The 26,079-nt window shown below is 44.1% G+C and overlaps 1 protein-coding gene across 2 annotated transcripts; it reads left to right on the forward strand.

Annotated features, from left to right (window-relative positions):
• Nucleotides 1-1,442: 1,442 nt before the first annotated feature.
• Nucleotides 1,443-25,877, forward strand: FAM160A2 (family with sequence similarity 160 member A2). Of its 2 annotated transcripts, none has more exons than XM_008064642.1 (12): nucleotides 1,443-1,609; nucleotides 11,686-12,005; nucleotides 12,136-12,774; nucleotides 13,128-13,286; nucleotides 13,479-13,565; nucleotides 13,740-13,907; nucleotides 17,769-17,848; nucleotides 18,057-18,220; nucleotides 18,660-19,439; nucleotides 22,218-22,396; nucleotides 22,555-22,717; nucleotides 25,360-25,877. In XM_008064642.1, exons 2-12 carry the CDS (start codon nucleotides 11,868-11,870, stop codon nucleotides 25,719-25,721), a joined length of 2,919 nt encoding a protein of 972 aa, XP_008062833.1. In that variant the 5' UTR covers nucleotides 1,443-1,609; nucleotides 11,686-11,867; the 3' UTR covers nucleotides 25,722-25,877. The 2 variants fall into 2 exon arrangements, with proteins under 2 accessions (XP_008062833.1, XP_008062832.1); XM_008064641.1 differs by having other exon boundaries at nucleotides 18,057-18,262; nucleotides 25,360-25,876.
• The last annotated feature ends 202 nt before the right edge of the window (nucleotides 25,878-26,079 follow it).

Here is a 26,079-nt window from a genome sequence, read left to right on the forward strand (position 1 = left end):
CCCTGGTAATCTACCTTCTAATGTCCACATCTGTGCATTTTTACTACTCTAGTTTGGGGCCTTATCAGCTCGTCTGTTTTTTTTTTTTACAAAGGCTCCCTTACTATCAATATGATAATGTATAAAATTCTGTATAGCTCTTTATCAATAAAATCCAAATTCCTTAACATGTCTTACAAAGATCTCCAGTTCCTGATATCTGTCCGTGTCTCCAGCCAGATCTCACGGTATTTTCTATGTATATTCTCTTGGTTCCAGATAATGACTGTAGTTCCTAGAACACCCCCCACGTGTTGTCCATTCTTCCTTGCCTTGGTATATGCTGATCCTTTGGTCATAAACTTCTGTGTCTTTTAAAATGCTTTTTATTTGAAATAATTTTAGGCTTACGTAAAAGTTGCATAAACAATGGAAAGAGTTCTTGTAAATTCCTTATCAATGTAAATTCTTGTAAATTCCTTATCAATGTACCTCTAACTTATATAACCATGCACAATGATAAAAACCAAGTATTTAACAGTGATGCAATACTTTAGCTAATACAGATCTTATCTGTAACTTCCATTTTTCGGTCTCGTTTATGTTACTTTTGCTTGTTTCTCAATACTCAGCTTAGATAGGATCTCTTCCTGGAAGTCTCTCCTATGCCCCTTCCGCTCTTCCTTCCCATCATCCTCTATACACGCAAATCGTGCTAAGTGCTGCTCCTAGGTGGCCCCCGTACTATTGCATTTATTACATACACCACATTGCAATTCTCTGCATCTGATGAAAGGGCAGAGACCGGTTCTAACTGATCTGGAATCCAGGCTGACATGTAAGCACTTATTCGGTGTTCCTTGACTAAGACGATGCCCAAGGAGTCATGGAGCAGCACAGGCATAGGTTGGTGTTGGAGAAAAAGGGGCAGTCACCATCGGGGTACTAAGGTAGAGTCCAAGCCGTGCACGAAAGTTGCCGCAAAAATGAACTAGATTGTTCGCAGTGTGCTCTCCCCAGGGCTCCGCCTTTCCACAGGCGCAGCCCACCTACTGACTCCTCCCCTGCGCCCTAATCCTTCCTGTGGCCACGCCCCCTCCACGCCCCCTCTTCCACTCTAAGCATCGCCCAGAACCCGTGGCCCCGCCCCTATCGTCCCTCTCTTCCAGCCCCATCTTTTCGCTAAGTCCTGCCTTCTGCCCTCTGGTTCGACCTTTCCTCCACAGGCTCCGCCTTCGCCCCCCGGGCCTCCGCCTTCCTAGAGGTCTTCCCCTATGACACAACGGAGTTCTTCTGAGGGGCGGGGTGTACAGTACGAAGAGGCGGACCCCGAGGGAGAGGCGGTACTAGTCCCTCGGAATGCCGTCGGCGACCCCGCCCCGGCGCTCTGCCGTTGCCAGGAAACAGGCGTCGTCGCTCCGGCTTTGGCTGGGCCCAGCCAATGAGCTGGCACGCTATTGCCCAGTCGTGCGCCGCTGGGCGGTTACGTGTGGTGCGCGGAGGCGCGGGCTGCGTGTGGCGCGGGGCGGGGCGCGACTGGTGCGCCTGAGGAGCGATGGCGGCGGCCTGAACTCACCTAGCACAGCCGAGACGACCGGGCCTGGCCAGAGTGGCGTTCAGAGAGTAAACGGTACGCACAGGCTAGAGGGCCCGGAGAGGCTCTTGTGGGGAATGAGGACCTGGGAGATAACAGCACGGGGTTTTGTGACTACGGGTTGTGAGGGGACAGGACGAGGGGCTGGCAGGTGGTGAGGGGCCGGGTGTGTGTCTAAGGTCGGAGAGCGGGGCGAGAGTCTAGAGCCGAATGGACAAGTAAGGGCTGGCTGTATGAAAGACTGGGGTGTTTTCTGAGGGGCCAAGCTGAAGGTATTCCTGAAAACAGTTTATAAGGGGCTGGGGCTACTGAGGGCAGGGGTGAGGGACAGTCCCGGGACCACAGTGAAGGGGTAAAGCCTATGCGAGGAGGGGGAGAGTAAAAGGCGAAGGCGGGAGCCTGCGGGGTGGCTGTGACTTGGTGAGGGAGTTGAAGGCAGAGGACGAGAGGGAACGAGTAGGCTGTGAGACTTGGATAAGGGTGATAGGTTGGTCCTGAGGCCTCTTTTGATGGACTGTCCTGCCCAGTGAATGCAATAATTTTAGACAAGGTAGGACAGCTTGGGTGGAAGTGTTGTGCATTTGGCTCCCCTGCCCTCATGGACTCTACATATTTTGGAGGACAAAAAAATGAAGGTGTCATGGGCAATAGTTACTGTGATAATGAAACTCACATCTGAGGCTCAGTCTTCAACAGAGTAGTCGCTGGAATCCCCGTTCCCTTAAGTTCTTCGGACTGCATACTTGAAGGTGGACCCTCTCATGAAGATTTTTTTGGGCTATGACTGCTTGTGTTTTCTCTCCACCTGTTTCTGGACAACCTTACTCCTGTGCTTTCTGCTTCTGACCTATGGTCTTTGATTGGATTGACTGCTTTCATTTAGTAATTCTGTTGCTAATTTGTTCATACTGCTTTCATGGAGGTCCATATGGTTTGTCACATACAGCGGTATATTTAGGCTCCCAAACAGGATGGCCTTGCTCTCTACAGTTGAATGTTTTTAAGAACTACTTTACTGAGGTATATTTATGTACAAAAAGCTGCTCATATTTAAGATGTACGCATATGATGAGTTTTGCCATGTGTACACGTCTGTGAAACTATCATCACTCTGAAGATACTGAACATGTCTAACATCCTCAAAAGTTTTCTTCTTTCTTTTTGCAGTTCATCCTTCCCTTCACATCCTGTAATTGGGTTCATTTTTATTAGCGTTCTACAGGTCCCCTTCTTCTTGTTATCCCAAACTCACATGAAAATTTTGAAGATTCTGGAAAGTTGGGTTGGTACTCAGTGATAATGACCAGTTTTACACTACCAAATTTTCCTTTCTGCTGCTTGTCTTCCATGGAGTAGAGACATTCGAACTCCCCCCAAACTTAGGAAGAGTTAGGCCTTTCCTGTCTAGACCATTCCCTGAGAATACGGCAGCCTCAGTCTCCATCCTATTTCATAGTTTCAGCCTCAGAGCCACTATTCTATCCTGTGGTATATTTTTATTGCTTCTCCTCCAGACTGGTGGAACCCTTGGCAGCCTGCCCATACCTTCAGAACCCTGTAGGACCTACATTGTATAATTCAGGGTTTAGAGCAGTAGTTCCTAAACACTGGGCCAAGGACTTAGTTCCTGATAAAGTTTTCATCCATCTGAGGTGGAAGGGGAGAGATAAAGACAATATAGTAAGTTTTTCATGAAGATAAATTTATTCTGAGATGATTATTTCTATTCTTTTGGTGTTGAGGTGCCCTTTCACTGATGAAATAACAGTGACAGTAGATGGGGTTTTTTAAAAAAGGTTTTGTTGGCCAAAATAAAAAGTGACAATCTAATTTTAATTTAAAAAATTGATTTCTACGGGTTTATGAACTCAAGAAGTTTAGAGTGGTGATGGTATGGCTGTTGTATTAGGATGAAGCATGCATTTATGTCATAATTCTGTATAACTTCTGATATCTGAACAGCATTTGTCCTTTACAAAGCCATTAAAATCTTACTGGATTTCTATAAATAACATTGAAGACAAAGACAGTAATTCTCATTTTCTAGATGAGGAGTTAAATACCTGGATCACATCTTGATAATGGATCCCATCGTGATTGTGATAGGATGAATCAAGTCAAATATCAGGGATTTCTTAGGGACTATCCAAACTGTTGGCTATATTGAAGAAAGCACTGGATTTGGTAAGCTTATTGTTTGCTATACTGAATTCTTTGTTGAAATAGTAATGCATTAAGTATAGTAGATTTTAATTTATGTCATATAGCTGAGTGGTAGGTCTGACAGGATGAAACATAGATGAGGATGGTGATGTAGAGATAGAAACATGTTTAGGGTGCTGTGTTAGCCGTTCCATATCTCCCAGGGATTCTGATAAGTGCTGGGAGAAGGAATTCATTTATTCATGTATTCATTCAGCAAATACTCCTTCAGCATATACTCCTTCAGCATATAGCCTGTTTTAGTGATGCTCACATTTTATGGGATGACAAGATAAGTAAAACATGGTCCTCTGAGGTGTCAAGGAATTTTCAGCCTGAATGGGAGAGATAGACACATGAAAAGATAATTTCAATTTAGAGAGAGGATATGAAGTACAAAAATATAATGAGGTGATTACTTCTCTGTATCTAGTCTCAGTCTTTTCCTATGTTGCAAACATATATATCTATTGCTTATATCTTCACAAGTATCTCAAAATTAACATGTCCAACACAGAACTCATAGTTTTTGCCTGGAAAGCCTGTATTTGAACTCTTATGCCCTATTTCAGTCCAGGCAAGGACTTCAGTGTCATCTTTCATTCTTTCTGCTCTTTCACCCCCTGCATTCAGTCAGTTGCTAAACTACATTTTCCTTTCTGTTATCTCTCTTTTTATCTTCATTGCTACATCTTCACTTTGAAAACTTTAGTTTAGTTCCTCCCCATCTCATCTGATTATTTTAAAGTCTTTGTCTTAAAAACTTGTTCTTTTTCATCCATCCCTAGAATGCTCTTTCTAAAAATACAAATCTGATCATAGAACTCTTCTGCTTGAAAACTTTTGGCTCAGACCATTCTGGTCAACATGGTGAAACCTCGCCTCTATAATAAATCAGGAAATTAGCTGGGCATGGAAGCACACGCCCGTAGTTCCTACTACTTGGAAGGCTGAGGTGACAAGATCCCTGGAGCCCAGCACATCGATGCTGGGGTGGCCGTGAGCATGCCACTGCACTCCAGCCTGTGTGACGGAGTGAGATTTTAACTCAAACAAACAAAAAACCAAAGACTTTTGAATCTGTAGGACAATGTCCAAATTCCCTAATATGGCATCATTTGATCTCATCTCACCTCTTTAGCTTCATCTCCTGCCACTCCCTACTCTGTGTTCTAGCTTGAATAAATTGTTCACAGTTCCCTAAAAATATAGTATCCTTTTGAGCCTGGAAATCTTTGCAATAGCTGCTTCCTCTACCAGAAATGCCTTTTCTTCTCTACCCAATGAACTTTCCTTATCCTTTAGGATCTAGTTCTGTTTCACCTCCTCTTTGACATTTTTGTCCCCTTTACACAGTAGTGGTAGAGATATCTATGTGTGACATGAGAATTTATTGTTATCAAGGGGAGCCACTGTGTGATAGAGATAATTTGTGAATTAGAAGGGCTCTGCTGGAGTCAGGTGAGGAGATCCCTGCAAGAAGTAGAGGTGGTATTGGAGGAGGAGAGGGAATGAGTTGGGATCATACCCTGATATCCTTTTTGTCTGCGGTGTGAAAAAGTTAAGCTCTGAACTGGTAGGCTCCTCTTAGGTCGTGGGTGTTTTTTGTTTTTCCTTTTGTATTCTTAAAAGATGTTAAGCGAGTCTTTCTGCTTTCAGTATTTAGGGTAAAGCTCATTCATGCCTCTTAGGTCAGTAATCAGTCTTCTTGCCTAGGAAGAGCCAGTGTAAGGAGAGGGAAACCTCAGGACTTTACTGCCCTATTCTTAGAAGGTCTTTTGGTCTCTCCCTGTCTGATGTAGGTGTTGCAGTCTATCCCTGCCCCCAACTCCCTCCTCCTCTTTGCCTCTCCCAGGGCAAAGGTTCATAAGTGGGGCTGAGCCACTTCCTGCCCTGTGTCTACTGTTCTGAGTTGGTGGACACCCTTGCTGTGTGAGCCTGTAAGGCTGTATTTTGGACCTTAAGGTGAGTGCCTGACCTGGGGTATTTGTGAGTCTGAGAGATCAGCTCCTTCTTCCCCTTTTTACCCTGTGGCTAAGCCTGAAGCTGAATCTGGGAGCAGGGGGCTTCTGCTTTTTTGGACTTGGTATGAGAAGAAAGGACACTATAAGAGAATGGTGATTCTATCCTCTTATTCTGAACTTTGCAGAGAATTTAAGTAGCTGACAGAAAGAGCAAACTATGGCCTTCTTTTATGTTTTTGTGGTATGTGAATATGGCACAGATCAAGTGTTGGCTTTTGGCTTCTGAGATACTGATTCCACTGTTGCTCTTTTCTTTGAGGTCTTTGAAAAGGGATTGGGATAGGGGAAGTGAAGAAAGGTGCTGGAGACCAGTCTTCCTTGGGTCTGTGAGTAGCACTCCTTGTTGGTCAAGCAGTGGAGCAGTAATGGGGGTACCCCAACTATATCACAATGTAGGAACAGTTTGTTAATGCTTAGAGTTGAATTCCAGAAGTTGGAGGTAGTTTAGTTTGGACATGTTAAGGCCTTACTTTGCTGAGATTGAATGCTTGACCTTTCTTTAGCTCATTGGGGTATGCTTTTGAAGTGGTGAGGATAGACAAATCAGAGCAGGTTATATCTTTTCTCTCAGTCAGAAATTTGGGCGTTGGGTCAAATAGGATCAGGAGAGGGAAGGAGGAAGGTAACATGTAATTTACAGAGCCCCTGTTTTACATCTGGAGTGCTGCCTGGATTGTTATCTTATTTAATTCTTAAAGCTAATAATACTTATTTCATCAGGAATTTATGGATGAGCAAACTGAGTCTTAGATTTGTGAGGTGACTTATTTAAGGTCACACAGCTGGAAAATGATGGACCGAGATTCAAACCTTTGAGGGACTCCAGAGTTCAAGCTTTGTCTACTGCTTTGTATTATTCTTGTTTGACTGTAGGGCCTGTATTTGTTTTTAGTCTTCAAATGAAATATGATTGAGAAAAGTGCTCTGTAAACAATAATACTCTTGTATTGGCCAGGCTCCTTGCAGGTGGTAGATGGCTCAAGCTGGGTTTGAGAAGAATTTAATAAAGGGACTGTGTTTACAAAGGTGTGGACAGGGTTTGAGGAAACCAACAAGGTATAGTGCAGAATCCCAGGGCTAATAACAGTAAGAGGGACTAGTAACAGGGGAGTGTTCTTACCACTTTTCTCAACTGTTGTCTTTGTCTTTCCCAGTCCATGCCAACTTGGGCAGATGGGTAAGTACTTTTTCCACTGCATCTCTGCTACTGATGGTTACTAGTCTGTGTGACTGTGTTTGATGGTTTATAGGAAACCATGTATGAAAAACTGAGTGTTTACGTATTCTGTGGCTCTAACACCTTCTCACCCCTTTTATTGTCCTTCACCCCCATTCTCCTAGGTGAGGGAGGGAGGGAAGGTAGGGTGAAATTGGTGCTAGGTGTCAGCTTCTCTCTTCACTTTCAGTTTTGCCTGAACTGGCATTCATCCTTTGTATATTCCTGTTTTCTTTCTTTATCAGAGAAACTAGTGTACCTCTTTTTTCAGACTGTACTTGATTTTTCTGTCAGTTATCCCTATTTTATTTACTTATAACTTGTCACTTTCTTCAGACTTAAATTCTCACCTGACAAACACCCTAGAGGCTCCCAGCTTAAAGCAAAACAAAACAAACAATAAAAACTCTTATTATTATTATTATTATTTTTTGAGTTGGAGTCTCACTCTGTCACCCAGACTGGAGTGTAGTGGCCACTCCCGGCCACTGCAGCCTCGACCTGCTGGGCTCCGGTGATCCTTCCACCTCAGCCTTCCAAGTAGCTGGAAGTACAGGTGCGTGCTACCACGCCCAGCTAATTTTTTGATTTATTGTAGAGATGAGGTCTCACCAAGTTGCCCAGGCGGGTCTCGAACCCAGGGGTTCAGGCAGTCCACTCACCTCAGCCTCCCAAAGTGCTGGGATTACAGGCTGAGCCACTCTTATCCTTGACTCTCTGCCCCCACCATAGCTTCTTTAAGCTATTGCCCTATTTTCATCACTGAATTTCATGAAAGTGCATCTTACACTTCTTTGGCTCCTAGTTATTCTTTAACCAGATGCTTTGCTAAATTCATAAAATACTTGATTGCTAAAACCACTGGATTATTTTCAGTCTTCATTCTACTTGATCTTTCTACACTATATACTAGGCAACCTCCAATTTCTCGAAACTTTTTTTCTTTTTTTTTTAAGAGATGAGGTCTCGCTAAGTTGCCCAGGCTGGTCTCGAACCCCTGGGCTTAGGCAATCCTCTTGCCTTGGCCTCTCAAAGTGCTGGGATTACAGGTTTTAGCCTCCAGGCCCGGCCTTCTTGAAACTTTTTCTTTGCTATCTAGAGCATCATTATTGCTTAGATTTCCCCTTCCATTCTGACTACCTTCAAGTCTTCTTTAAATACTTCTTTTTAACTTTCCTACTTTCTGGTTTCCCTAAGGATTTGACCCTTAACTCCTTTCATAATCTCTGATCTCCTTGGATAATTCCATCTACTTCCATGGCTTTGCAGTTACCTGTGAGCTGGTAACTTTTGAATTTATATCTCTAGTTTTGATTTCATTCTTGAGCTCAAGTATGATATTTCTACTTGCCTTTTGGACATCATGAATATCCTGTAGGTGCCTCAAAACTTAACATGTTCAAAATTGTACTTATCCTTTTTTCTAAAACACAGTTCCCTTTGTTATGTGTTTCTAGTCTGTTGATGGCTTTATCTTTCACTGAGTCCCCTATACTTCCTATTAGGGTCCTCTCTCATCCCCCATTTATCTGCCAGGTCTTGTTGCTTTTACTTTGTGATTAATTTAAATCTAGAGACAAATTTTCTGCATTTGTGTCCTAGCCCTGTCACTTACTAGCTGGTTGACGTTGAGCAGTTTATTTAGCTTCTCTAGGCTTTGATTTCCTCATGTGTAAAATGTGGATGATAGTACTTAGAGGGTTTTTATTAGGTTTAAGTGAGCTACTTCATGTAGTGCTTAGAATGGAGCCTGGCATGTAGTAAGCACTCGATATATATTTGCTATTATATTGATTAATTTTGCCTTCAGTTCCACAAGGATATTTGAGTGCAGGCTGAATGTTGGCCCTGGAATTTCAAAGAATGAATGAATGATGTGTTTTCTTTTGTCAAGAAACTTGCATTTAGTGGCAGAGACATTGCAGGTATAGATCATTTTGGTGTGCATGGAACATGTTAAGACAGAAGTAATCTCAGATTTATCTTTCCTAATATTGCTCTTACTACCTTAGTTAATACCATTACTTTTTAAAAAAACGGACTATTGAAATAACTTCTTATAAATTGTCCACTGCCATCCATCTCTGCTCCACCATACCGCTATCTGAGTTATTTTAAAAGGGAAATCTGATCTTGTCATTTCCTTATTTAAAAACCTCTTTTGAACCAGGTGCAGTGGCTCATGCCTGTTATCCCAGAATTTTGGGAGGCACAGACAAGAGGATTGCCTGAATCCAGAGGTTCAAGACCAGCCTGTGCACCTTGGCGAGATTTCATCTCTACAATAAATAAAAAACTTAGCTGGGTGTGGTGATGTGTGCCTGTAGTTCCAGCTACTTGGAAGACTGAGGTGGAAGGATTGCTTGAGTTCAGCAGATTGAGGTCGCAGTAGCTAAGAGTGTGCCACTGCACTCCAGCCCAGGCTACAGAGTGAGACTCTGACTCAAACAAATAAATAAAAACACCTCCTTTGTCTTCAAAATGTCAGTGGGTAAAACCCAAACTCCTTAGCATGATATTTAGTAAAGTTTATAACCTTCACCTATATTTACCTTTTGCCCTTCAGCTTATGTTGTGTCTCTCTTTCAATAGTCTGTGATAAAGCCACACTGAATTTGTAATTGTTCTTTAAATTTGTCATGTTCTTTTACAGTGCCATATTTTTGTTCATATTGTTTTTTCAAAAAGTTTATTTTAAATTTTTTTAAACTACCCATCAGGTTGAAATACACTCTTTTTAATATGAAGAATGTTTTTCTCTCTGTTCTTTATGTAACATACTGGTATGCCATTATTGAAGATCTAAATCTGATTTTTCCTCTGTGGAACCCTCTAATAGTACCTCAGGTAGGTTTAGTTGCTTTCTTTCATGTCTTCATGACACTTTTGTACATACTTAAGTTTGCAGTATTTGTTGGAGTTTATGTTTATGCCCCCTCAACTATTTTATCCATTTTTGTATTTTTAATGCTAACTTAGCGCAGTGCCCAGTACTTTGTATGAATGTGCATTGAGTTAGATCAATGATTAAGTCCTTTAGAAATGGCCCCTCCTTTTGTAAGACAGTCACCTATTCTTCAGCAGGCTTCCTTAAGTATAGTTACTACCTTTCTTTCATTGTGCTGGTAATTGTGTGAGAGAGTATCTGGGTGAAAGGAAATGTTGGTTACTATAACTTTAGGGCAAAATGTGGGGCTAGTGCCAGGTCTCTGGGTTTCTTCAGCCTTTATTGAGTGTAAAGAGGAAGAACAACTGAACCACACCTTTCCTCTGAAGGTTTTATACTTTTGAGAGACAATACTGATGAGGGGGTGGTGGGTGTGAGGGAGAAGGAAGTATGGGCTATGGCCTGTGCCAACAGCTGATTTGGTACTTTTATCCTTTCTTTTGTGAGGGTGTCTTACTATTTTCCTGGGAGTGAGTTTTGGATGTGTCTGATAAGAGTGAGGAATATGTGTGTAGATGGAAGTATGTCTGTGTGTTTCTTACTAGAATGAAAATAGCTCTACTCTTTTGGTTGGCTCTGTATTCTGCCTCTTAAGAGTATTCAGTCAGTTAAGGGTCTATTTGTCCATCTCTCAGAGGCTACTGGGAGGGAGGGACCTGTGATAGGCAGAAAGACATTTTTTCCTCAATGGTCCCAGAGTGCTGGAGTCAGATCAGGGCTGGAATTCTTGATTGTGTGTTCATTTGCTGTTTTTTTGATTCATTCATTCATTCCAGCTTTCATACATTTGCAAATATTTATTGAGTCCCTAGATTCTGGAGATATAACAATAAATAGACAGATAAATCCCTCTCAAAGAGTTTACAAAGTGGGGAAGTTAGACAAATAAACAAGTAAATTATTTCAAATAGTGAAAACTGCTAAAAAGAAAGAATTAGGAAGTTAGAGAGTGCAGGCAGGAAGATGTGCTATTTAGATAGAATTGTTAACAAGGCCTCTCTGAGAAGGTGGCTTTTGACAAACCTGGGCAATGAAAACAATGTGAAGAGCAGAACAGTCTAGGCAGATGGAACAGAAAACACTCAAGAAGGCCTGTGTGGTGTGACTAAAGTGAATGAGGAAGAGAATGGTAGGAGGTTATACAGATTAGATTATTTAGGCTCCTGTAGGCTAAGGTAAGGAATTTGGATTATTAATATAATAGAAAGTTATTGGAGGGCATTCAACAGAGTAGATACGTAATCTAGGTTTTAAAAAATATCACTCTGATTGTTATATGCAGAATAAACTGTCAGGGGTGCAAGAGTGGAATCATGGAGACCAGATTGGAAGCTGTTGCAGTAGTGAGAAATGTTTTGAAGATAGACATGATATGGTCTGCTGATAAACTGGATATCTGAAGTAAGGAAAAAAAGAAACAAGGATGATGCCCAGATTTTTGGCCTGAGCACGCAGATGAATGTTGGTATAATTTATTGAGATGGAAAAGATTGGAGGAGTAACAGGTTTGGTGGTAGAAATCATGAGTTCTGTTTTAAATGTGTTAAATATGTCTAGACATTTAGACATGTCAAGTGCTGTGTGTGTGTGTGTGTGTGTGTGTGTGTGTGTGTGTGTGTGTGTGTGTAGCTTTCAGTGAAGTGGTGGTTCTGAGTTCTTCCTGCTGGGGAATACAGAGTAGCAGGCTTCTATTTATCCCTTCCATTCTTTCTCTTTGAATTAGATTTCCAAGTCTGGACTAGGCAATGACCTCTCAATTTGCCATTTTAGACCTCTGGCTCCATGGCTAGCTACTGGCTCCTACAGACCGGATGAAGCAGACTGGAGATACAAGTGGAGAAAGCCTCCAGCTGGCAAATCCTCAAAGGGTAGCCCTCTGGCTGCTGGCCCTGCCCAGCCTGCCTCATGGAGAGGATGAATTGGCTGAGCAGACTGGCCTCCCGGGGCCCAGGACACCGTGTACCTCAAGGGGCCAGTCCACAGACCCATGTCATGGCTGACCCTGAGACCTGCCTTATGGTCTTCAAGAATCACTGGTCCCAGGTAGGTAGGAGGCTGTGTGTCAGAGGACCTCATCTGCTCACTGCCCGAGTTCTCCTACCTGTTTTCTCACCATCACTTTTAGTCACCTTATCAAGTTAGATTCCTTTCATCTTCTATCCTTTTTCCTCAGGTGGTGCGAATCCTGGAGCGGCAAGGCTCTCGGGCAGCTCCTGGGGGTACAGATGATCTCAGTGCTGTGCGTAACCACACTTATCAGATGTTGACACTGCTGGCAGAGGATCGTGCAGTCCCCTCAATTCCCACAGGTCCTGGTCCCCTGCTGGAGTTTGCTCTGCGTGAGGATCTGCTGACCCGTGTGTTGATGTGGCAGCTGCAATGGGATGAGCTTGGGGATGGGGTCGAGGAACGGCGGGCTGAGCAACTGAAACTATTTGAGATGCTAGTGAGCGAAGCTCGTCAGCCACTTTTGAGACATGGTCCAGTTCGTGAGGCTCTGCTCACCCTGCTGGATGCCTGTGGTCGCCCCGTGCCCAGTAGCCCAGCACTGGATGAAGGCCTGGTGCTACTTCTCAGCCAGCTGTGTGTGTGTGTGGCCCGGGAGCCTTCATTGCTTGAGTTCTTCCTGCAGCCACCTCCTGAGCCTGGAGCTGCTCCCCGTCTTCTTCTGTTTTCTCGTCTTGTCCCATTTGTTCATCGAGAAGGCACTCTGGGTCAGCAGGCCCGTGATGCCCTACTTCTGCTTATGGCATTGTCAGCTGGGAGCCCCACTGTGGGTCGCTACATCACGGATCACTCTTACTTCTGCCCGGTTAGCACCCCCTGGGATGAGGGGTAGGGTATGACTTTAGACACTGGACAGCACCTTCCTATCTAGGAGATAAGGAGAGGCTATGTGCTAAGGCCTTCTCCAGATGTAGTCCCTAGATTTGAAAGCAGTCCCTGGGAGTTGGAGTGGGGATGAAACATGAGCCTAGATGGTAAGGGCATGTACTAAGGTTTTTTGTGGACCAGTGTTCCTATGTAGGGTTCTGGCACATTGGGTAACTAAATCCTGCTTTGGTAATAGCTTGTACCCCAACTCCCATCAAAACTCTGGATTAATAGCTCCCCTGACACTGTCCCACTTTTTATATCATCTGAACCTTTGATAACCTCCCCTAGGTGCTGGCCACAGGGCTTAGTGCCCTCTACTCCTCACTGCCCCGAAAGATTGAGGTTCCAGGGGATGACTGGCACTGCCTGCGACGGGAAGACTGGCTGGGTGTGCCTGCTCTTGCACTTTTCATGAGTTCTCTAGAGTTCTGCAATGCAGTCATTCAGGTAGGACTGTTTCCTGAGGGTCTGACCCTTCTTTAGTCATTCTGGGAGATGGAGTGGAAGGGGGTGCATTTCCTGGAGTGCTGCTATTTTGACATCTTTGGAATAGGATGCCTACCTGTATTGTATCATTCTACTCCCTTCCACACAGTAGTCTCTTCATAACCCTTCCCCTTCTCTCTTGTACTCCTACAGGTGGCTCACCCCCTGGTGCAGAAGCAGTTGGTTGATTATATCCATAATGGGTTCCTGGTGCCTGTCATGGGCCCTGCTCTGCACAAGGTGAGAGTTGTGAGTGGCAAGGCAGATTAGCAACTAGTGTGGGGTGTCAGTGAGTGAGGTATTCCTTCGTTTTTCTCTGTCTGGTCCTGATTCCTTCTTAGAACCCAGACAAAATGATACTGTATATGTGCAAGGAGACCCTAAATCTTCAAACTTTCCCTTCCCTTTGTTTAGACTTCTGTGGAGGAGATGATCGCCAGTACCGCGTATCTGGAACTTTTTCTACGGAGTATCTCAGAGCCTGCCTTGCTTCGTACCTTCCTGCGATTCCTGTTGTTACATCGGCATGATACCCACACCATCCTAGACACCCTTGTTGCCCGTATTGGCAGCAACTCCCGGGTATGGCTCTTACCTCTGTCCTGGCTTACCTGGGTGAGCCATCTCTTCTCTCTTTGACCTTTGTTCTGGGAAGGGGTTCCTGCCCTTCTCTGGCCTTTGTCTTCAGCAATCATTTCATTATTAGGTGGCATTTACTTTCTAGCATTAAACTTTTAACCATTTTGGGTACAGATTTTAATCTCCCCAGCTTTTATAGTACATGAATCTTGGGTACTGCTACCTTTTCTGGCTGTTTATCTTTACTATAGGTTTTGCTATCGTGCAGTGTTTCTAATGTAGCAATGGCCTGAGGTTCTCTTCAGCGGTTTATTGCTCTGTGGCCTGCTATGGGTGACAAGATCACTTTAAGTTGTTTGTCTGCTTTGATAGATGATCCATCTGCTACTGATATGCTTACCTTCTTTCCCCTTGGGATTTGCTGCATTTGAACTATAACTTGAAACACACATTCCCTATCTACCTATTTATGTTCCTTCCTCCTAAACATTTTTATTGAATGTTCACTATGTGCCATGATGTTCGCTGGTGCTGGGGATATATTGATAAACAAGGTAGATATTGTTTTTGACTTCATTAAGCTTACTTTATGGAGAAGACAGATAAGCAAACACATTAATAAATTGTGGTCAGTATTATGAAAAAACTAGAGTGTTTAGAAAATACTAGTGTGGTCAAGGAAGACCTCTGAGATGATGGTATTGAGCTGAGACATAAAGTTTGTGTAGTTAGCCTATTGATCAAATGGAAGAAGAGACTAGGCAGAGAGAGCAGCATACAAAGGATAGCGATTGGGGAAAGAGCTTAATGAATTTGAGGAAATGAAAGACTGGAGATGTAGTGAGCAAATGGGAGAAGAGAATGAAATGAAAGTTGAGAGGTAGGTAAGATTCAGATTATGCATGGCCTTGCAGACCATGGTTAAGAAATTTGGATACTAAGCATTAGAAATATATATAAAATGGGAGTGACTCGTTTCTAAGTAATCAAGACCTCAGGCTTTGTAGAGGAATAAAGCATTAGTTTAGCTATGCACTTCATAGTATTTATTTTGGCTCTGGGACTGTTTTTGTTTCCTGCATTTATTACAAATAATTGAAGTTCCCTGGATTCTTGTACCTAAAGTAGAAGTTCTTTGATTACTAAGGGTTCTGGAAAACTTCGAGATAATTGAGCTACCTGGTAGTAGGGTTTCAGGTCAGTGAGGTTCCTGGATAGCATGGATATATGCATGGATATATGCATGCAGTTTCTGAATAGTTAAGATAGGTGCAGTTTCTGAATAGCTAACTTAGGGCATATAAGAGATATTCCAGACTGACTCTGATTGAACCAGTCTGTACACTTTGGAATCATCTGTGAAGTCTGAAGATGCCAGCAACTATAACAACAGATTCTAAGCTCTACCTCAGCTCTCTTGAATTATAATCTTTGGAAGTAGGCTCAGGACATGTGTATTTTTAAAATGTTCCAAAAAGTAATCATGATACATGCCTCGGAGAGTGATTTATTGTATAAACCAATAGGGAATAGGTGTCAAAACTTCACTTTTACAAAGATATAAAAAAAAATTTTACTTCTGTTTATGTTGAAGTTAGGCCATGGTCTTACATCTGTTTGGCCTTATATTGTCCTGTTCATATTTAGAGACAGTTGATTTTCTTCTTGAGGTTTTTTTTCTTTTTCCTGTGTTGACTGTATCCATCTTCCTTTTATCTTAATCTTGTCCTAACTACTTTTATTCACTCTCATTATCCTTTGTTATTGGTGGTTATTTTTGTTGATCTCCCATAAGAAACTTTCTTGTTTTGGGGTTGTTTCTTCTTGGTTCTTGGAGGAACCAGATTTCTTCTAATCATGATGCCCATGTTAAATGTACATGACTTCCTTTCCACTGTCTGGTCCTTTCAAAATTGATTTTTTGGCTTGACTTTATAACTTTGGTAGCCTGTCTTTTGTACCTTGAGGTGTTTAGCCAGTTTGTATGCCTGACTATTTGTTTTAGTTTCCTATTGCTGACATAACAAATTATAAAATTTAGTGACTTAAAAAGATTTATTGTCTTACAGTTATGTAGGTCATATGGCTAACATGGGTATCACCAGGCTAAAATCAAGGTGTTTTGGGATTTCAGGGGTCCTGTGTTCCTTTCTGGAAACTCTAGGGGATAACCCTTTTCCTTGCTTATTTTGTTGTTTTTGTTGCAGAATTTCCTAGCAGCTGTAGGACTAAGATCTCTTTTCTTGCTGCCTGTCAGCTGAACATTTCCAGCTTCTAGAGCAACTGAATTCCTTGTCTCATTGCCCCCTCTTCCATCTTCACAGCCAACAATGAATTGAGTCCTTCTTATGCTTCAGATTTCTCTTCCTTCTTTTTGAACCAGCTGGAAAAGATTCTCTGCTTTTTTTATTTTTATTTTTTTTGAGTTGGAGTCTCACTCTGTCGTCCAGACTGGAGTGCAGTGGCCGTTCCCGGCTACCGCAGCCTCGACCTGCTGGGCTCTGGTGATCCTTCCACCTCAGCCTTCCAAGTAACCGGAATTACAGGCATGCGCTACCACGCCCGGCTGATTTTTCTGATTTATTGTAGAGATGAGGTCTCGCTACCCAGGCGGTTCTTGAACCCGCGGGCTCAGGCAGTCCACTTACCTCAGCCTCCCAAAGGCACGGGATTACAGGCTGAGCCACCGAGCCCGGCGATTCTCTGCTTCTAAGGACTCATGTGATTTGATTGGATCCAACTAGATTATCTAGGATAATCACCCAATCTCAAATTGTATAATCTTAATTACATTTGCAAAGTCCTTTTCTTCCATGTAAGATAAAATACTTATAGGTTCTGGAGATTATCATATGAATATCTTTGGGGAATCACTCTTCTACCTATCATACTACTTTTCATTGAGTTTGAATGTTTTAATTGCTATAGTAGTCGTTTAGGATGACTTCTTGAATGTTCATTCTGTCCAAAATTTGAATTGGTATCTTACCTTTTTCCTATTATGTGATTGACTTTTACTTCTCCCCTAGTCATTTAGTGAATAATGAACATCTAGACTATGCAGGTAGTACCCTAGACTAAGACCTATTAGTTGTCTTCAGGGAGCTCAAAGTGTCTGACATACTTGCCTTAGGGAAGAATAGAGAAAATGTTGTGGGGATTCAGTGAGAGAGCTTACAAGTGTCTGTTCTCTTTGCCCAGTCAGAGATGAACCAACATTCTCCCTTTTCTAAAACAAAAGAGTTCCTTTTCTGGACCCACCTACTTTTTCCTTTTCCTGTCAGCTGCCCTTGAGCTTTTCTTTATTCTACCTTATGAGAGATACACTGGTATTAGAGAGGTGACTCAGACTCCATGTTCACAGCCCCACCCACTTCCCAGTTGGGATTCTTCCAGGTTTTCTCTGGTTTCTTGTTGGTAGGCATTCCGTTACTGTGTTGCTACAGTCCCTTCTGGCAGACATTCACTTAATTATCATGTTTCTGTTGTCTCCTGTTAGTCATTCACTCAGTCACAGTATTTCTTAGCATCTCTTTTCATGGGTTTTCATTCAAATATCCTTGGAGTCTCTGCTGACAAGTATATACAGCCAAAGAATCTACTGACATGTGTACAGTCTATAGAAGTCCATTGGGTCTGACAACGTGATTTATTCCTATCTGTGAACAGTGAAATCTTGCCCACAAAGATCATCTGATCATCTAGTTAATACTTGAATGACTTTTGTGTCAGGCCCAGTGCACATTTGTTCTCTTAGGGTTGGCTGGGCATGGTCCCGGGGCTGCGGGTGTTCTCATTTGGTGAACAGCTTGGGGGGTAGAGTGCTCTTATGGTGACTCCCTCCCTCCTCCCCCACCCTCCCAGCTCTGCATGGTCTCTCTGAGTCTCTTCAGGACCCTTCTGAACCTCAGCTGTGAGGATGTCCTGCTGCAGCTGGTTCTCAGGTATCTGTGGGGGAAGGGCTGAGGGATGGCTGACCCTGAACCCTCAGGGCCTTGTGTATTGCTGGGGTGATTGGCTGTATTGGGGTTTGCTCATGAGTTTCCACTTGTAGCCTGGCTTAGCCACATAGTTCCATTGGCCTGATGTTCTCCCAGGTTCTGTCCTTCCTTCCCTATTTACCCTGTGTCCCCTTTCTACTGTCTTTACTAGGTACCTTGTTCCATGTAACCACGTTATGCTGAGCCAGAAGCCAGCTGTGCGTGATGTGGACCTATATGGACGAGCAGCTGACAAGTTCCTCTCCCTAATCCCACGTTGTTGTCGGCATCATGCCCCCAGCCCACCTCGTCCAGAGCATGCCTCATGGGCACGAGGTGGGCCTAGCAGAGAGACAGGGAGAAGGGAGGACATCACGGGTATGGCCTGGGTTCTGGAGGAGCCTAGCAAGAAGGCGGGGCTAGGGTGAGGGGAGGAAGGTGGCCATGAGTTGCATTACATCTTTGGGGAGGCCAATGAGGAGATCTCATGGGGAGGATCCTTAGCCTCACCACAGAAATTTAGGGTGAGATTTCTGGGCAAAGCTCTTCTTGTTCTCCAGCCTTGTACTCTTCCTGTTTCCATTGTTTCTTTGGTGGTGGTGAGAGAGGTTGGCAGATGAGGATAAGGTTAATCTGGAGGTTGGACAGTCAACTGTTTGAATAGGGGTTCCATGTTTCTGCCTCCCTATTGCCTTCTTAGTCTCCCTAGATGTCTTATCTTTCCTCCTGGACCTCTGTCTCCTTGATTCCTTTGATATATTTTTCCCTTCTACAGGCCCTGGAAGCCCAAGTGTTGACTCTTCTTCTGTGGTGACAGTACCTCGGCCCTCTACACCGTCTCGTCTGGCTTTCTTCCTGCGACAGCAGAGCCTAGGTGGCTCTGAGTCCCCAGGCCCAGTCCCTCGCTCACCAGGGCTTGCTGCATCCCCAGCCTCCAGCCCTGGCCGACGGCCTAGCCCTACAGAGGAGCCTGGTGAGCTGGAAGACAATTACCTGGAGTATCTGCGTGAGGCACGCCGTGGTGTGGACCGCTGTGTCCGAGCCTGCCGTACCTGGTCTGCCCCCTATGATGGCGAGCGGCCCCCTCCTGAGCCCAGTCCTTTTGGCTCCCGGACTAAGAAACGCAGCCTACTGCCTGAGGAAGACAGGAACAATGTGGGGGAAGGGGAGGAGGAAGAGCTGGGGAGTAGGGGGCTGGTTGGGGGTTCAGGGGAGGGCCCTGGCCATCTGCCCCCTCCCCAGCTCAATGGGGTGCCAGGACCATGGCCTGAGGGGGCCAAGAAAGTTCGTCTGGTACCACAAGAGGGAACTGGGGAACTTTTAGAGTGCACCTCCGAGGGCATGACAGGACTAGAGGGCTTTGGGCAGGAGCTCCGGGAGCTGGAGGTGGCATTGAGCAATGGGGGAGCTGGCTCAGAGCCTCCCCTAGAGCCTCTACTACCTCTTGAAGAGGAGGAGGCCTATGAGAGCTTCACCTGTCCCCCTGAGCCCCCTGGTCCCTTCCTCAGCAGCCCTTTGCGGACTCTCAACCAGCTGCCAAGCCAGCCCTTCACTGGTAAGCTACTTAGCCTAGGCCTTCTCTTTTGTGTACTCTTTGCATGTTCTCAACATGTTTGTGCCGGTTTCTGAGACTTCTTGGCTATGTCATATCTGTGTGTACTTGCCTAGTGCCTCACCATTCTGCTTGGGTCACTTCCAGATACATGTCATGTCATACTTGTGTCCTTATGTCTGTCTGTATGTCTTCCATGCTTGTGCTGGTTTGAGTATTATATCTGAGCCTTGTATGTCTGTCCCTATATGCATGTTTCTCCTCTTTCTCTAGTTTGGCCATTTCCTAAGATTTATGATTAGAATATTCTGTGTTGATGTTTCCTGGAATCACAATATTATTTCTGAACCATATGGAAGATATATGTGCTGTCCTTTATGAGAGGCACCTGTAAACCCTCTGTTACATGCCATTCTCACCAGCTTATCTGTGTAGGTGTTGGGTCTCCTGTCAGCCCAGGGTCATCTTTTCTGGTGTCTTCCTCCTACTCAGCTCATTCCTTCCTACCTCTTCAAGAAGGACCCAATTTCAGGTTTTTTTCTATTCACTGTCCTTGTGCCTTCTTGGTTGCCATGACTGCCAAGTAAGAGTATCTTAAAGATTTGTAGTCAGTAGTAAGAACTAAAGCCGATACCTTCTTTAAGGGCAAATGCCAAAGTGTGGCCTCGAGCTCCCCAGCTGAATTCGTTTGGTCTCTTTGGGAGGAAGGTGGCCATGAGTTGCATTCCATCTTTAAGGAGGTTGATGAGGGGATCTTATGGGGAGGATCTTTAGCATCACCAAAGAAATTTAGGGTGGGATCTCTGGGCAAAGCCCTTCCTGTTTCCAGCCTTGTACTCTTCCTGTTTCCTTTGCTTCTTTTTCTTTGGTGGTGGTGAGAGGGGTTGTTGGATGAGAATAAGGTTAATCTGGAGATTGGATAGTCAGCTGTCTGAATACGTTCCATGTTTTTGCCTCCCTATTGCCTTCTCTTTTATTCTCCCTAGATGTCTTTTTTTCCTCCTGGACCTCTCTCTCCTTGAATTCTTTTATATTTTTTTCTCAGGTTGCCTCAGGACCTAGAACCTGATCTGAGTGGTTGGGCTAACTCCTCTTTGTTTTTATATGAGAGCCAGCCTGGCCCTTATCTTACTTTAATCTTCATTTCACACCCCATACCAAGAAAAACAAAAAAACACCTCTGGTAAGCAGTGTAGTGGCAAAGGCTAAGATCACAAACCTTGGATTAGGCATATTTTACATTAGTAACACATCTCTGCTATCGATTCATGTAAATTATTTACTACAATTCTGGCACATTGTGAGAACTCAGCAAGTAGTAGCTTTTCTCTAGGATTATTATCTCTGGGTGCATGGCAGATTTTACTTGAACAAGGAAACTACTCATCTTCCAGTTGCTGTAGTCAAATTATGCCTGTTTATGTCCTGACGTGGCCTGGGATATGCTGGCCATCCTGTTTGCACAGCACCAGGGCTTCTGCTCTGGAGTCATGCTAACTCCCTTTTCTTGCCTACTGCAGAAAATGTATCTTTCCATTTATTTAGCTTCTGCTGTGCTCCTTCCTGCTCAGGACCACTAGGAGCTCATGTGTAGGTTTTACCTCAGTCTTGAAGTATTTATTAATTGACACTTCTGTCCTTTTTCTTAGTAAACTCATCTCAACTTTTTGAATTGTTTCTTGCAAGAAACTTCCAGGAAATGAGAGGACGAGAAGGACAAAGTTATAGGGTATCTTTGGGCCCTGTTAAACTAGAGTTATTTTAATGCTAGTCATGTGCACCTGGAGTGGAAGATGTTTTAGGATCATTTTCATGATTCAGTGCCCTTAGTTCATACTGCAGTTCTTAGATACACTCTCTTTCTCCCTAATATCCCTGCTCAGAAGGACTGTGTTGGTTCTAGCTAGAGTACTAGTGCTGGTGGTCTGGGCTAGTTGAGACCAATTTTTTCTCCTAGTAGGTAATACTAATTCCTTCTCTTTTCTCCTACCAAAGAGTCTGTCCTGAATGTTTTATCTGCTCCTGAACTAAGCTATTCTTTTATTAAATACTCTATTTTACCTTCTTGGTTTCCAGCTTCTGAAAGACAGTTGATATCTTCTCTGACCCCTGAAAGATTTCTCCAGTCACTTTAAATTGGCCCACATAATCACTTTGTCTTTGCAGCACTTCTTGCTTTCTTTCTGGCCAGGTTTAGTTTTATCCACTGTTTTGTGTGGATCCTAATTCTTCTTTTTGGTTCTCATCACTTACTCTGACTATTTGTTCTTCTGTTGTGCCTTTTGAGTGAAGCTTTTTTTTTTAAACTGAGAAATATTATGTAGCTTATGGTTTTAATCGAACACTTAAAATTTGCTAGATCGTAGGCTAAATGCTTTATATTGATCTTTCTTTGATCCTCTTCATCACCATATGAGGTAGGTATATTTTCTTATTTTGTCACAGAGGGAAGTAAAGCTTGGAGAGTTTTGATTTATCCAGTAACATAACTAGTAAAGGGCTAAGCTGAAATTTGAAACCATATCTCTGTGACTCCAGAGCCTAAGATACGGCTTTTCAGCTCAAATGTGTATGAAGCTGGCATCTGGACTCTTAAGGGTCTATATGGTGTCTGTCATCCTGTTTCCTCCAGAATAGGTGGCCACGGGATATTTAAACATACCCAGAGACTGACATACAAATAATTATCATTTACTGGGGGTCTCTTGTTTTGGGGAAGAATGCTTGCACTGTGTATTGTGTTCAGGCCTTGTATCCTTGTGCCCACCTCCCCCCCCCCAGGCCCCTTCATGGCTGTGCTCTTTGCCAAACTTGAGAACATGCTGCAGAACTCCGTCTATGTCAACTTCCTGCTGACGGGGCTGGTGGCCCAGCTGGCCTGTCACCCCCAGCCCCTGCTCCGCTCTTTCCTGCTCAACACCAACATGGTCTTCCAGCCCAGTGTCAAGTCCCTGCTGCAGGTGTGCGATGCATGCATGCATGGGTGCGTCCAGGCTCCAAGGTGGGCCAGGCCCACAGCTGGAGTGACCCTGGGTGGGCTGGGAACAGGCCCAGTGGGACTAGGAAGGATTGTGTTGGTCAAGAGCCACCCAGAATGTCATTAAGTTGTGCTTCATAGGTGCTGGGCTCTGTGAAGAATAAGATTGAGAGCTTTGCAGCCTCCCAGGAGGACTTTCCAGCATTGCTATCCAAAGCCAAGAAGTACCTCATTGCCCGTGGCAAGCTGGACTGGGCTGAGGGCCCTGCTGCAGGACCTGCCCCCCGCCGCTCTGATCCCTTAGGTGAGGCTTATTTCACCACCCCCCCACCCCCCCTAGATAGCCTGTTTCACGTTATTAAGGGTAAAACCTTGTGCCAGGAACTGGAGAGTTGTAGAAAATGGAGTCTTGATGTTCTCAGGCTTCTGGTTAGAGGATAGATCATAGTTGTATCTGTTACGAGGCAAATCAGCAGTACCAGCAAAAACTGCTTTAGGATTTGGGAACAGGCAAGGGGACAGAATAGTCTCTAGGTTGAAATATTATTATAACTTAGTAAAGGACAAGACATTTGATGTGGGCCTTTAAAAATGAGTAGGACTTAGGTTGTAGGCAAAGGAGTGGGAGATCTTTATTCTTCTTTCAGGTGAGGTCCTGAACTATTTGGTTGTAGCAGGGAATTTAAAAGTTGGTGGTGGGGCTGGAGAGAATTGGCCAGAGCAGAATTTCTGAGTGGAAGTTGTACAGGTTAGAAATTGTGATCTTTTAGGCAAGTAGGAAACACTGGAGTTTCTTAAATCTGGAAGTGTAGAGAGGAGTATTTTAGAGCTCAGATGAATTGAAGCTAAGGAGAAAAGCGAATCAAAAAGAGCAGTAAGGAGGCTTCTGGTATGCAGATGTTACCAGGGAGGACTGAATTAGAATAGTAGAAACAGAAGGGAAGCATTTGAGGAGGTGGAAATAGGAAGGAAGTGCTAGCAGAATTTGGTGAGTGGTTGGGGTATAAGGAAGGAGAAGAATTAAGTTTGGTTATGAAGTTTTAAATCTTGATTTTTCACTTTTTAAAAATTTTAATTTTATTTTTGGTTTATTTGTTTAGAGACAGAGTCTTGCTCTGTTGTCCAGTCTGGAGCATAGTGGTGCAATCATGACTCTGAGGCTCAAGTGCTAGATCTTTCACTTAACAACCATCTGAGCACTTGCCATGTGTACTGGGCATTGTTTTGGTGCAGGAGATTCAGGGAAGGTACAGGTTGTGGTTTCTGCCTTCAAAGAACATATAATCTGGAGAGTGACTAGAGGAATGTAGTAACAGGGAGCAAGGTCCTGAAGGTGGTGAAAGTAATGAGAGCTAGAACAGCAGAAAAGAATTAACTTTGGACAGGAAAAGGCTTTTGTATTTTTTCTCCCTTTGAGGCAAATGAGGAGAGTAGCAAGGAAGAAATGATGTGTGCCAGTGGAGTTGTGAAGTGTAGAGGGGAAAGTTGGGAATTTCATGTCATTCTTTATTTACTAATCAGAGTAGGAGGCAAAATGATATGCTGAGAACATAGTTGAGAGCAGAGATGAAATGGGGCTTCAGGATAAAATTGTATAGGTTGAGGAGAGAGTTATTGCATAGCTGTGAAGACCCAACTGAAGGTCCTTAGCATGATTTTCTTAAGGTCTAGAACTGAGAATATTTTTTCTGCAGTTCTGCCACTGGAGTCACAGTGGAGAAGCCAGGGATACAAAGGTAGACAAGACACAGTCTAAGCCTGTAAGCTAACAGATAGTACATGAGGTAGAAGACATAGAAAGAAATTTTTAAAGTATGTTGAGATAGGGTAGTTAAAATATGGAGTCAGTGGAAGGCAAATAAGAGGAGGTTTCCCAGAAAGCTGAGCAGTAAAATTAAGCCAGGAAGGATGAAAAAAGTAAGGAGAGCAAAATTTAGGCAGAGGGAAGTACAAAAGCTTGAAAAGTGCCTTGAGAGTTCCAAGAAGATAGGTATAGATGCAAAAGCAAGGTGGTGTGTAGAGAATTTGAAAAGAGGTTAGAGAAGAAGTATGAGCCTGAAGGACTCTGAATGCCAAGTTTAGCAGATCTGTATGGCATCTCTGTAGCCAATATTAGAGGTAGGGAGTGAGAACCATTATCAGGATCTAGGCCTTGATAGTAGATATGGATCCTGACCCAGGAATCTAGGCAGGAAAAAGGACAGTGTTTTAGATGGCATGTTTGAGTCTATGCTGACACGAGATTGGTGACAACCAGCAGGAGAGAGGCTTTGTTGTGCATAGGACAGGGACTGGTGAATGATAAAGTGATGGTATAGGAGAACGGATCTTGGAGGGACAGTGGAGTATGACAGAAATGAAATAGTCACTGAACTATGATTGCATATATAGTACCTATGGGTATTGAAGGAGCAGAGGCTGTAGGTCAAGTGTTATAGATAGGCAGGGGAAGATGGAAGTGGTTGACTCAAGTTCAGGAGGGTGATGGAAAGCACGAAGTGAGGGCATGCTGTGGATTGAGGAGTAGGAGCTTGGTGGTGGTAGAATTGTTATTGGAAGAGAGAGAATTTGTCAGAGGGAGAGGGCATGGAGAAGGAAGGGATCTTGACTGGGAATGAAGTGGCTGAAGTATTGACTGGTAAGACAGGAGATGGTCTGTTGGGTGGGGAGGTCTGATAGAAGGAAAACGTCTGGGCAGGCAGTATTTTGGTGTTAGAGTGAGAAAGAACCCCATTCTAGTCCCCATTCTAGTCCTCAGAGTCATTTTCAGGGATGGGACAGGAAATGGTACCCAAGGTTCATTTCTGGTCCATTTTGTCCTTTTTTCCATTTCCTCAGAATCCTAGTGGAGAAGTCTAAGAACCTGGGGGTGGGGGAATCTCCTCTCCCAGACCAAGGGAGGTTCCCTGATCCCAGCACCTTCATGATACCCCTGTTTATTCCCAGTGAAGAGCCGGAGGCCGTCCTTGGGGGAGTTACTCCTGCGGCATGCACACAGTCCAACCAGGGCCCGGCAGGCGGCACAATTGGTCCTTCAGCCTGGGCGAGACGGAGCAGGACTTGGCCTAAGTGGGGGCTCCCCTGGGGCTTCAACTCCAGTTCTGCCCCCCCGGGGCGGGGCCGCTGAGCGCCAAGGTGAGGCTCTTCGAGTCAAGAATGCTGTCTACTGTGCAGTCATTTTCCCTGAGTTTCTCAAGGAGTTGGCTGCCATCTCCCAGGCCCATGCTGTCACCTCGCCTTTCTTGTTGGATACTTCAGAGGAGGGATCTGGCCTTCCCATCTCAGGCTTTGGGCCCCTCAATCCTTAACTTTCTTCCATGGACAATCAGGGCCATGGGTGGCCTGGGCTGGGGCTAGGGCTCCTTTTTATGTTTGGAGGCAGTGGCAAAAAGACTTTTTAATTTATTTCAGATGAATGTTTTATGGAGAACTTGTTGCAATATGTATAAAAGGGAAATCTCTATTCTGTGCTTATTTTTCTTTTCCACCCTTTTTCTCTGGGGCTGGGGCCCCCAAAAAGGTTGTACATAGGTGGGGAGGTGGTCAGGAGTATTTTCCTTTTAGTGAGGACATTGATGCCAGGGTTTCAGGGCACCCCGTATGCCCTTAAGGAGTGAGGGGATACTCCTTTTCTGGACCCCAGAAGGAATAAGCAGCATAAGCCCA

This window comes from Carlito syrichta, unplaced genomic scaffold (genome assembly GCF_000164805.1).
Source record: "Carlito syrichta isolate Samal-C Ts95f unplaced genomic scaffold, Tarsius_syrichta-2.0.1 Scaffold307833, whole genome shotgun sequence".
Taxonomy (NCBI): Eukaryota; Metazoa; Chordata; class Mammalia; order Primates; family Tarsiidae; genus Carlito; species Carlito syrichta.